Source organism: Loxodonta africana, chromosome 22 (genome assembly GCF_030014295.1).
Source record: "Loxodonta africana isolate mLoxAfr1 chromosome 22, mLoxAfr1.hap2, whole genome shotgun sequence".
Taxonomy (NCBI): Eukaryota; Metazoa; Chordata; class Mammalia; order Proboscidea; family Elephantidae; genus Loxodonta; species Loxodonta africana.
In genome coordinates this window covers 26,372,736-26,385,029 of record NC_087363.1, presented here as the reverse complement: position 1 = coordinate 26,385,029, position 12,294 = coordinate 26,372,736, and the positions used below count along the sequence as shown (strand labels likewise).

At 48.1% G+C, this 12,294-nt stretch overlaps 1 protein-coding gene across 1 annotated transcript; it reads left to right on the top strand.

Moving 5' to 3' along the window:
• Positions 1 to 6,631: 6,631 nt before the first annotated feature.
• On the top strand, positions 6,632 to 12,040 carry RTP3 (receptor transporter protein 3). Its single transcript, XM_064274248.1, has 4 exons — positions 6,632 to 6,635; positions 8,602 to 8,746; positions 11,077 to 11,418; positions 11,794 to 12,040. The coding sequence occupies exons 1-4, from the start codon at positions 6,632 to 6,634 to the stop codon at positions 12,020 to 12,022; spliced, it is 720 nt and encodes a 239-aa protein (XP_064130318.1). The 3' UTR covers positions 12,023 to 12,040.
• Positions 12,041 to 12,294: the final 254 nt, after the last annotated feature.

Genomic DNA, 12,294 nt, shown 5'->3' with positions numbered 1-12,294 from the left:
TGTGAGAAAATAAATTTCTGTTTGTTAAAGCCACCCACTTGTGGTATTTCTGTTATAGCAGCACTAGATAACTAAGACATAATTTGATGCCAAGAGTAGGGTGTTGCTCTAAGAAATACCTACAATGTGGAGACAGTTTTGGAATTGGGAAATGAGCAGAGGCTGGAAGAGTAGTAGTGAAAGCCTAGATTGCCTTGAAGAGACTGTTGGTAGAATTATGGACATTCAAGGCATTTCTGATGAGGGCTCAGAAGGAAGAGGGGAAAGCTATAAAGAAAGTCTCTATCATCTTAGAGAAAACATACAGTACCAGCAACAGAATATTGCCAGAAATGTGGATGTTAAATGTGCTTCTGGTGAAGCTTTAAAAGAAAATGATGAACATGTGATCGGACAATGGAGGAAAGACGATGCTTTTTTGCAGTGGCAAACAACTTGTTTGAATTATGTTCAAATGTTTGGTGGAAGGTAGAACTTGTAAGTGATGAACTTGGATATCTGGATTATAAGTTTTTAAGCAAGATTGTAAAGGGGTCACATGGCCTATGATTGCTGCTTATAGTAAAATATCAGAGAAAAGAGGGAGACTTAAAAATGAACTATGCAAAATGAAAACAAAACTTAAAGATTTGGAAAATTCTGTTGTACAAACTAAAGACATGTTTCCTAGAATATTCACCAAGGACGTGGCTACACAATCTTTTGTTAAAGAAATGAAGCCTGTGACTGATGGATCTAACCGACTATCACCACAGAAAATCCAACAGCTTAGACGGAAGGGGTCAGAGAAAGGGCAAAAGGGAAGAAAACTGTCTGCCTCTTGTAATTCTACAGGCAGGAAACAGACCAAAGGAGTTGCATCTGTTGTCCCCCAAGAAAATGAAAAGACCATCCCTGGAGCAGTTCAGAGGTCAGCAGAATTGTTGGAAGGAACACAGGAAGCAGTTTCAAAGAATGGGACCACAGTCTCCTGAAACTCAAAGGGAAGGGCCACAGCCTCCTGGGTTTCAAAGAGTCAAATCTTCACCAGCTCAGTTCAGGAGTGTGGGGCTGCCATTAAGGTGTGCAAAGGGAATGGGTCCACTGCCCAAAGCTGAGGGAGGCAGGGCTGCTATGCCAAGGGGCAGAAGAACAAGCCCTGCTGGGCCGAAGGGGTGGGGTCGCAACTCAGATGGACTAGGAGAATAGGGCCACCTAAAGCCAAGTGAGCAGAGTTGCCATTCCAGAGGGCCTGGAAGGCAGAGCTGGAGCCCAGGGCCAAGAGGCCTCCACCCAGAATCCAGAGGGCATGGCCAACACCCAGAGTTGGAGGACAGGGTCATTGCCCAGAGGGTCTCAGAGAAGGGAGAACTATCTTCAAGCCTTGAGAGCTAATGTAATTTGTTCTGTTGGGTTTTGAACTTGCTTGGTGCCTGTTATCCCTTCTTTCCTTTCAATTTCTTCCATTTGTAATGGGAATGTCTGCCTTGTGTTTGTTCTACCATGTATTTTAGAAACAGGATAACTTGTAGTCTAGATTTCACAGGTTCACAGAAGAAGAGGAGTTTTGCCCCAGGATGAACTACCCCTAACGTCTCGCCCATTTTTGATTTAGATGATTCAGAAGATGAGATTTTGAACTTGGAGTTAAGACTTTTGGAATGATATGATGGGGTAAATAAATGTGTTTTGCATGTGGCAAGGACATGAATTTTGGGGGGCCAAAGGGTGGTATGTTATGGATTGACTTGTGCCCCCCAAAAACATGTGTTGTAAATCCTAACCTTTATGCCTGTGGTTGGAGCCCTGGTGGCGCAGTGGTTAAGAGCTTGGTGGCTAAGGGAAAGGTCAGCAGTTCAAATCCACCAGCTGCTCCTTGGAAACCCTATGCAGCAGTTCTACTCTGTCCTGTAGGGTTGCTATGTGTCATAGGTTGAATTATGTCCCCCCCAGAATGTGTGTATCAACTTGATTAGGCCATGATTCCCAGTATTCTGTGGTTGTCCTCCATTTTGTGATTGTAATTTTATGCTAAAAGGATTAGGGTGGGATTTAACACCACCCTTACCCAGGTCACTTCTCTGATCCAATGTAAAGGGAGTTTCCCTGGGGTGTGGCCTCTCAAAAGATAAAAGGAAAGAGAAGCAAGCAGACAGTTGGGGGCCTCATAGCACCAAGAAAGCCGCACCAGGAGCAGAGCGCGTCCCTTGGACCCGGGGTCCCTGCTCCTGAGAAGTTCTTTGACCAGGGGAAGATTGAGGACAAGGACCTTCCTCCAGAGCCAACAAAGAAAGCCTTCCCCTGGAGGTGACACCGTGAATTTGGACCTGCAACCCACTAGACTATGAGAGAATAAATTTCTCTTTGTTAAAGCCATCTACCTGTGGTATTTCTGTTATAGCAGTACTAGATAACCGAGACACTATGAGTCAGAATCTACTCGATGGCAACAGGTTTGGTTTTTGGTTTTATGCCTGTGATTATAATCTCATTTGAGAATGCGTTGTCTTATTATGTGAATGAATCAAGATTAGTGTAGGGTGTATCTTGAGTCAACCTCTTTTAAGATCTAAAAGAGATTAAACAAATGAGCAGAGCAGAGATGGGGAAAGAGATGCCAAGCCACGTGAAGATCACTCAGGAAGAGAAGCTCAGAAGGGACAAGTACCTTCCTCCAGAACTGACAAGAGACAGAAAGCCTTCCCCTAGAGCTGGCATCCTAAATTTGGACTTCTAGCCTCCTGAACTATGAGAAAATAAATTTCTGTTTGTTAAGATTGCCACTTGTGGTCTTTCTGTTATAGCAGCACTAGATAACTAAGAGCATACGTACATATATCAAACCATGGATATACACATATCTATAATTGTTCCTGTATCTATCCATCTGTGTGTGTGTGTGTGTGTAAAGCTTTATACTGATGTCTCCAACTCTAATCCAGTCCTCAGGATTCATTCCAGCCTTTCTTTCCTATTTACCTGTAACTTCTCTTTCCCACAGTGAAAGGCCTGGTTCCCACCATCCATCATCCTTTTACTTATTCTTTCAACCTCTGTACACATGTAAAGCAGTTTCATAATTACTATCCTGTACACCTGTGAGAAATAAAAGTACCAATTAGAGTACAGTGTTTACTGTTCCTTTTGTCTCTAGCCTTGCAATTTCCAATCAAAACACTGTTTTCCAAGTTACTTAGGTCTGCCTGTTTTGTCCCCCAGCCCCTTCTAAGTGGCTATGCAGTGCATTTGTAGTAAAATTTGTGTCAGTTATCACTTTGCCTCCCAGTTCTGAATGCACCCTTCAACATATGCTCTGAGAGCAAAATTCCTCTATTTCTCCTGTAAAGTGAGCGCAACGGTATGCCCTCTCAGTAGAGGGCACCAGAGGGACAAAGCAGGAGAAAGATGTCCTCCAGCCATCTCCAGTGTGGGCCTCAAGCCTGCAACTTTGCAGCCTTCGTCACAGGCAGCCTGTGGGCTCTGAAGGCCTCCTGCACCCGTGGAGCTCAGACTCCCGCTGCATACCCACACCGCTGATGATTATCTCCGGCTCCTCTGCCTGCATTGCGGAGGTGGCCTATTGCTCACCTGGCAACTCCAGATCAACTCCAGCCTGACCAAACTAGTGACCTCTGCTAGCCAATGGCTGAGCCACACCTTCTCCAGTGAGGTCTGAACTCTTCTACGTCTGTCCTTCCTTGAGTACTCTCCCTCAGCTGGAGGGTACCCTGAAGAGTTTCCTCATATCTTAGCTTTATTTTTTTATCCTAGTTGTTGTTAGGTGTCATCAAGTTGGTTCTTACTCATAGCGATCCTATGCACAACAGAATGAAACACTGCCTAGTCCTGTACCATCCTCATAATCGTTGCTATGCTTAAGCCCATTGTTGCAACACTGTGTCAATCCATCTCACTGAGGATCTTCCTCTTTTTTGCTGACCATCTACTTTACCAAACATGGTTCTTCCTGATAACTTGTCCAAGGTATGTGAGAGGAAGCCTCACCATGCTTGCTTCTAACTATTATCACAGCTGATAATTCTTTATTAACCCCTCCACTGCCCTAGGTGCATTTCCACTGGGAGACAAGGTCAGTTTCAGCCACAGGGGAATGTGTCCTAATTTAGTAAGGCAGGCCAGTGACTTCCCCTTAGGGGACCAAGGCCAGTGATATGGCAACTACAGACTCAGCCTGGTGTTCTATGGCTGAGTCCGGACTATTGCAAGGAGCACCTGGACTGGGTAGCCTCCCACCCCCAAGCCTCAGCCTTGAGGAGCTTAATTCCTTTTGGGATGGCTCCCCCCGGCTTTCCTATGTGGCACCACAGGAACTTAGTGCGACCAGGCCATACCCACGGGCACAGGACAGAAAGTCAAATTTAACTGAAATTCAAACTCCAATAAAACTTACCTGGCAATCCTACCCCATTCCCTTTTCAATACAACGGGGCCAGAACTGAGTGACTTGGCTTCCTTACAGGCGTGGGGTGCCTACACGGGGAAGGTGCAAAATGACCTCCCTTGTAAACTGGCTCCCCAACACCCCCTTGAGGCCGCCTTTTGTCTCCTCCTGGGCTCCAAGGGGTGGGGTGGCTGTGTTAGACCAACAAAGTTTGATAAAAACATGTAATTGTTAATATTTTCACTTTTTTCCTCCATTGACAACAGAATTATAAAAAAATAAACTCCAAATGCACAAGTGAGCAAGAACCACCAAAAGAAGACAATGAAAGTCTCTGAGCAGTGTGAGTCACAGCCCACTTAGGAGGTTTTCCACATCCCTATAGGGGCATTTTTTTATAGAGGCACTGGGTGAGGGATAGGGTCGCTATGAGTCAGAAACAACTCAACGGCAACGGGTTTGGTTTTGTTCGGTTTTGGCAAGAGCAGATGGCCAAGAGCTCTGCAAAGTCAGGGACCTGTAGACGCTAAGAGCACAGATGTGCCCACTGTAGCTTTTATATCCTCCAGGCTACGTGCTAGTTGGTGCCACTGACTGAGCTGCCCCAACTTCTGTGCCGAGGCGGGGTCCATGTGCCTCACCCACAGGCTTCTGAAGTCACATGGTCAAACATTGGTTCTGGCTTGTTCATTCCATAAGCCCTAGCCCACACTGTGAATTTTACCTCAGAGAAAAAAAACAAAACCAAACCCACTGCCGTCCAGTCGATTCTGACTCATAGCGACCCTGTAGGACAGAGTTTCCAAGGAGCACCTGGAGGATTCGAACTGCAGACTTTTTGGTAAGCAGCCATAGCACTTAACCACTATGCCACCAGGGTTTCCTTACCTCAGAGAGATGGTGAATTTCAGACAATGAACAGAATAACACTAACGGGAACTTTTATAATCTAGAGGGTAAGTCATCTTATTGCTTTGAGGTAGAAAAATTATCTCATTTGAATAATAATAAACCCACTGGTTCAAATGGGACTTTTTAAAGCCTACTGATGCTATTACTGTGTCTAGCCTCCTACCCCGCCATGTTCCTTCATGGCACCTATCACATTACATATTTGCTTCACTTATTTATTGGATCGTTATCTGTCTTCCCCCATCTAAATACAATGCAAACTCCGTGAAGGTAGAGTCTTTGTTTTATTCACTGCTATATAACCAAAAAAAAAAAAAAAAAATTTTTTTTTTTTTTTTATATAACCCAGCTCTACTTCGTCCTATAGGGTCGCTATGAGTTGGAATCAACTCGACGGCAGTGGGTTTGGTTTTTTTGGTTTTTATGTAACCTAGCAGTGGGGTTTTAGTAGAAGATCATTCACAAGCGCTTGTAGCAGTACTTCAACAGGGAACTGCCAGAAATTCAAGCCGGATTCAGAAAAGGACGTGAAATGAGGGATAGCATTGCTGATGTGAGATGAATCCCGGCTGAAATTAGGGAACACTAGAGAGATGTTTACCTTTGTTTTATTGACTACGCAAAGGCATTCAACTGTGTGGATCATAACAAATTATGGATAACATTGCAAAGAATGGGAATTCCAGAACACTCAATCATGGTCATGAGGAACCTGTACTTAGACCAAGAGGCAGTCATTCAAACAGAACAAGGGGACGCTGCACGGTTTAAAATCAGGAAAGTGTGCATCAGGGTTGTATCCTTTCACCATTGTTTCCCAGATGGAAAAGTCAGATTCTTTGCACATTACCTGTTCCCCACTCTCTGAACTAGCCCTACGATGCACAGGAATGTTTGCATTTGTTCAGATGCAGGGAAGTAGGGAGGACCCTGGGGGTGCAAACAGTTAACATGCTCAGCTGCTAACTGAAAGGGTGAAGTCTTGAGTCTACCCTGAGGTGCCTTAGAAGAAAGGCCTGGAAATCTACTTCTGAAAAATCAGCCATTGAGAACTCCACAGAGCACAGTCCTATTCTGATACACAAGGGGTCATCATGAGTTGGAGTCAACTCTAGGATAACTGGTTTGGGGTTTTTTGGGCTTGGGGGGAGGGAAGATGCTTGCTGAGATTTCTTTCTCCAACAGCAGTTAGGAGGCCGAGCACAGGAGCCCCTTTAGTTAGCCCCAGGGAGGGGGGGGGCGGTGGGATACGGGACATGCACTATGTCTCCTTGGAAACCGAAGGATGAGCAGGGACCATGTGAGGGAGGGAAGGCAGGTGTCCTGGGAGAAGCGGACATGGGTACTAATACACAAGGCTCGGGAGGATAAAAGTGTTTAGAGGGTGGTACGGGGAAGAGGTTCAGGGTACGGGGCTGCTATGGGCTTGGGGGACAACATGCATGGCAGGGCTGAGGCTAGCCAGAGGGGAGGGGCAGGACTATGAAGAGGCAGAAGCCATGCTCAGCAGCACTGTGAGGTGAAGGTTTCCACCAAGGGAGAGACCTGATGGCTCCGCTGTGGAGAGTAGATAGAGCAGGATCAGAAGGTGAACAGGAGGCAGGATTGAGGCAGGGCTGGAGCACAGAGGAGCCCCTAGAGCCTCTCAGAGCCTCCTCATGATGCCCTGCACAGGCCAGAGAAGGACCCACCGAGGGTGAGGCTTTCCTTTCAGAAGGGGATCAAGGACACGGATCTGGGGCCAGGCCCTTGTGACACAGACCCCAAGAATCCCATCCACAGGCCGTGGGGTGTAGCCTGCTTCAGTACTTAGCCCCATAGCTCTCACCTCCAGCTCCTGTCTTCTTCCTTTTCAAGTCTCCGTGGAGGAGGTAGGATAGTGTGGAGCACTGCTCAAGAGGATCATGGTTCCAGGTTGGCCAGTAGCCGGAGCCCACTCACCCCCATGGGGACCTTGTAGCCTTATCTCCCGGAAACACACTGACTGGATCAGCTTTGGGTCTCATGGTTCAAAGACTGGGTTTGGGATCTCTGTTCTGTCATGAGAGACTAACTGAACAAATGAACAATGGCCAGACCATGTAAAACTAGAACTCTGACCCATTATCTGCAGCGTCTGTCCCTGATATCAAATCCATCTCTGGAACACCCAGTCCAGGAAGCCAAACAACGATCCCGGCAACAATGGGTCCAGAATAGCCAGGGATTGATTAATAACTGACAGCTTCCTTGATTTTTGTCCCGCTTGCAACTTAGGACCAACCAGAGAAAGCCAAATGTGCCCCCCTAACCAATCACATAGGGAGCCCTGGTGACACAAGGGGTAAGTGCTCGGCTGCTAACCGAAAGTTCAGTGGTTTGAATCCACCAGCCACTCTGCGGTAGAAAGATGTGGCAGTCTGCTTCCGTCAAGATTACAGGCTTGGAAGCCCTATGGGGCAGTTCTTTGTCCTATAGGGTCGCTATGAGTTGGAATCAACTCCTTGGCAACAGATGAGATGGGTAACCAATCCCAGACGATGCCCCACTTCTAGTCAGCCCACCTCCAGTTTCCCCAGGCCAATAGTCTCCAATCATGGCACACCTGAAGCCTTCCTTCTCACTACAAACAAAAGTGAAGGAGGCTGACTCCCTTACTATCACAAGTTCTGAGTAAACAGCTCTTGTTGGTCCTCATTTAAGTTTTGTTTTTGACCTGTTTCCACACCACTGACAGTCATGGCCTTGGGCAGCACAGAGTCTGTGGAATACGGCCCCACAGACAGCGGGGTCTGAGCTCAGAAGGAAAAGCACGGGACAGGAGACGGGACCCTGAGTGACCCCTACCCTGGGCATGCCCTTCCTCTCTGTGTCACTCTTCCCCCATCAGGAGCACAGCCGCCCAGTGGCAGGGATTTTCAAAGGTTAGAACTAGAAAAGGCAGCTGCAGCCTCCCCCACCCTTTACAGTGGCTCAGGGATAAAAGGTTGTGCTCCAGGCTAAAGGTAAATAAACAGAACAGGCTGAAACCGACCCCTCCTGACGTGAGTCAGAGCCCTCTTCCGGGAATGTCTGATGGATGAAATCATGCACTCCATGTCTTTCAAAACTTGCAGAGCCTAGTGCTGTTCTCCAAACTTGGAACCAGGCTCAGCTGACCTCTGTCACTGGGGCAAAGACCTGGTCCACAGGCTGATTCAGGTGCACAGAGGGAGAGCAGGTTTGAGCCCTCGCACTCTGAAGGGGAGGCCTCATCTTCTGCTGCGAACCTGTCAGGGCCTGGGAGACCCTGGCCCAACCAGGCACACCAGAGCTCAGAGATGGGTGAGGACGAGAGGTGTGGAAGCAAGTGTTCCAGGAATTAATGCAGGAGGTGAAACCATGGCACACTTGGACCCTGAAACTAGACAAGGACCTTCTTCCCAACATCCTGAAGCCAGGCTGGGTGCAATACCAGCAGTGGACCTTTGCCAGGTGAGTGGGGAATGCAACTGGGGTGGATTCCAGGAAATTCTTGGTTGCGTCTTACCTGTACACTTGTTTAATGCGTTTGAGTGCTAACCAAAAGGTTGGTGATTTGAGTCCACCCAGAGGCACCTCAGAAGAAAGGCCTGGAAATCTACTTCTAAAAAATCAGCCATTGAAAACCCTGTGGAGCACAGTTCTACCCCAACACGCATGGGGTCGCCATGAGTCAGAACTGACTCAATGGCAACTGGCTTGGTTTTGGTATGCTCGTTACTTTTCTTACTACGTTCTATGCTTGTATACTAAGGATTATAGGAAGCCAGGTGCCCATCATTCAAGAAGTTTTAGCTTCAATAAAATTTTGTTTTGTTTCCTATTACCATGAACCCCAAAATCCTAGCAGGCCTAGGCTCCAGTGTGGACAAGGACCTGGACACAGAGAAATCTGTCTGTGAGGAATGGGGGTGGGGAGCAGCGAGTAAAAGAGAAGGAAGGAATGGAGGGTATTTCACGCAACTTCAGAAGTACCAAGTGGGCAAGGCTTGGGGCAGTGCTCCCAGCCTCGGGAGACCCGCAGGCCCACCATGGAGCCCGTGAGGGAGAGGACCCCTGCACCGAGGAGACTCCGCGCCTCCAGGGACAGGTCGGGGAGCACGGGGATGCTGAACGACATACAGAAATCCTTGCCCTCGCTACACAGAGCAATGCAAACTTGTTAAAACAGAGAGACTCTAAAAGATCATCCAAAGCTTAACTCCCTTGCATACAGAGGTTGGAGTCCTAGAATGTACCCCAGGACTCGGGGCAGGTGCTCCTGGCCCGCCCACTGCCCCCTCTCTGCGAGAGGGGCTGCGCAGTGGGCACACTGCTCTCCTCCAGCCTGTGGCTCTCCCAGGCCAGGAGCTGGCATCAGGAGCATCTGAGCAAAGTTTGGGTCCATTTTATTTGCGAGAACTTTGAACGCTGACCTGGCCCAGCAGCTAAGCAACGTGACCCAGGGCAGGGCAGTGAACTGAAGCTCAGGAGAACAGGGCCCAGGCCCCTGTGCACCGCCGACTGTCTCAGCACCTCCAGCAAGACTGTATTACAGTGGTCACAACTTCTTGACATCTTTCCATTTCATACTCACATTCTCCTTGTGAGGTGGTGCTAGAATCAAGACATGGGAGTGAAACAACACTAACTAACTCATTCTCCCCAGCCCCCTCTGGTTCACCATCCCAGACTCTGGGATGCCCCTTCATTAAGCTAGGCAAGGCTAGGCTAGACTGCAGTTACAAACCCAGGAATATGAGTGATTTAACCTAACACATGGGTTCCAAGGACACAGAGGGAGAGAGAGCTGAAGGGTCTGACAACGGTTTCTGTGGCCAGATCTGGAAGTAGCATACATCACTTCTGCCCACGTCCCATTGGCCAACTGGTCACACCGCCCCAACCAAACCACAAGGGGCTGGGACGTGTGAGGGAGTGCATGGATAATTTGGTCAGCAGTAAAATCTCTATCCTAATGCAAATGCCTGCCTCTCTCACAATTCCTCTTCTGGATGCAGCCATGTGCTCCCCTGCCTTCCTCTCCTCTCTCCACCTGTCCTTGCAGATATTAGTCCAAATCTATTAGCTCCGAATATTGCTATCTTCCCCGCTGAGGCCAGGGGCACTCAGAATGAGAAGCTTCCCAGGCAACCTTGAGCAAAGGAGCTGGGTTGGAAGGGAGCAAAAGGAGAGAGAGATGGACCCTGTGATCTCCCCGTAATACTGGAAGATCGGGGGGTCCTGAGCAACCAAGGCAAGACACTGCTTTTCCCCTAGGACTAGACCTTTTAGTGTCCTCCCTTATCTGTGGGTCTGTGACTTCCCTATGCCCACTTGTATCCATTTGTGGATTTCAGGTCAGGGTTCAAAGGAGCTGATTTAACGGCTGCCATGGCATTTGCAGAGCTTATTTGATCCATTTAAATCTAAATGTGAAGCAGCATTGGTTTGAAGTAGGGAGACGGAGTTCTAGTCCTGTTTCTGCCTCTCACATTCACTGGGTCTCTAGACAGGCCAAGTTCCCAGTGTGGACCTCAGCTCTACAATGGGTGTGTTGGATGTAGGAGATGTCCAGGATCCTTCCAGCTCTGACAGCTTGTGACTTGCTATTTTCATAGTAGACACCTGTGGGCCATATTGGTAGGAGAATGGAGATAGGAGTGAGAGGCTCAGTACCACTATCCCATGACCTCAATCAAGCGATGTTTCAGGGTTGTTGTAACACCTTCCTCCCTCTGGCAGCAGTCCTGACTTCTGGCCATATCGAGCCCTGCTGAGGATCTTGTCTTCTGCCTCCACAGGTTTCAGTGCTCCTCTTGCTCTAGAAGCTGGGCCTCAGCACAAATTCAGGTCCTCTTCCACATGCACTGGAGCAAGGGAGAGTCCAAGGGCCAGGTGAAGATGAGGGTCTTTGCCCAGAGGTGTCAGAAGTGCTACCAGCCTCCCTTTGAGGTTCCACAGTTCACACAAGAGAACATCTCAAGGATCCTCAACAACCTAGTGCTCCGAATTCTGAAGAAATGCTACAGAGAAGGATTTAAGCTAGTAGAGGTGATTCCTACAATCAAGGACATCTCTCTCAAAGGACCACATGACAGTGACAACTGTGAGGCATGTCTGCAGGGGTTTTGTGCTCAGGGTAGGTTAGACCCAGTCCCACAGTCGTTGGTGCCTCCACCACTGCTTGTCCCCTCTAAGGATGCCAAGGGGCCCAAGGTCACTGCTACAACTATCAATATCTCCTGCTCAAAACCACCCCCCAAAGTGGACAAGTTCCTTGGGCCAACAGTTTGCCCCAAACTCCCTAACTCTCCCAAAGCTGCCAGTGCTACCAGCGCTCCCAAGGCTAGTAACATCTCAAGACCATCAACTGCTTCAAGATTTCCAATCCTACAGGTGTCACCAACAGCTTCTACCCCCAAGATCGCCACTCAAATGCCTTCTCCTACAAACAGAAGCACCTCAGGGGATGCAGAGGCAGGGGAAGCTGGACTAAAGGAAGGGAAAGAGTTATCCAGGTTATTGTGGTTTTCTGGACTCCTACAGGCTACGAATCTCCCCACTTCTTGGAGCCCGAGAGCAAACACCAGTTACCAGGTGGAGACGAGAATACCTTTCTCCCCCTCAGGGGAGGATTCCTATTCCTACCCAAGCCAGAATCCCATGCACAGGAAGTTTTCAATTAGTTGCTATTGTTGTTTCATTTTCATTGTTGTGGTAGTGATTGTTATAATAATCACCGTATGAGCCTCAAACACAGTATGCTAAGTGAAAGAGGCCAGACACAAAAGGCCATGTATTGTAGGATTGCAATTATATGAAATATCCAGAATAGGTAAATCCATAGAGACAGAATGCAGATTGGTGGTTGCCAGGGAACATAGGAAGGGGGGAATGGGAGCAACTGCTTCATCTGGGTGGATTTCCTTCTGGGGAGATGAAAATGTTTTAGAACTAGGTAGAGGTGTTGGTTGCACAACACCGTGAATGTACTAAATGCCACTGAATTGTTCACCTTT

Bases quoted from the DNA above. Each gene is read 5' to 3' on its own strand.
- RTP3 (XM_064274248.1), top strand. The intron at 8,747-11,076 runs GTGAGTGGGGAA...CTGCCTCCACAG, and splicing joins CAGCAGTGGACCTTTGCCAG to GTTTCAGTGCTCCTCTTGCT. The intron at 11,419-11,793 runs GTTAGACCCAGT...AGAGTTATCCAG, and splicing joins GGGTTTTGTGCTCAGGGTAG to GTTATTGTGGTTTTCTGGAC.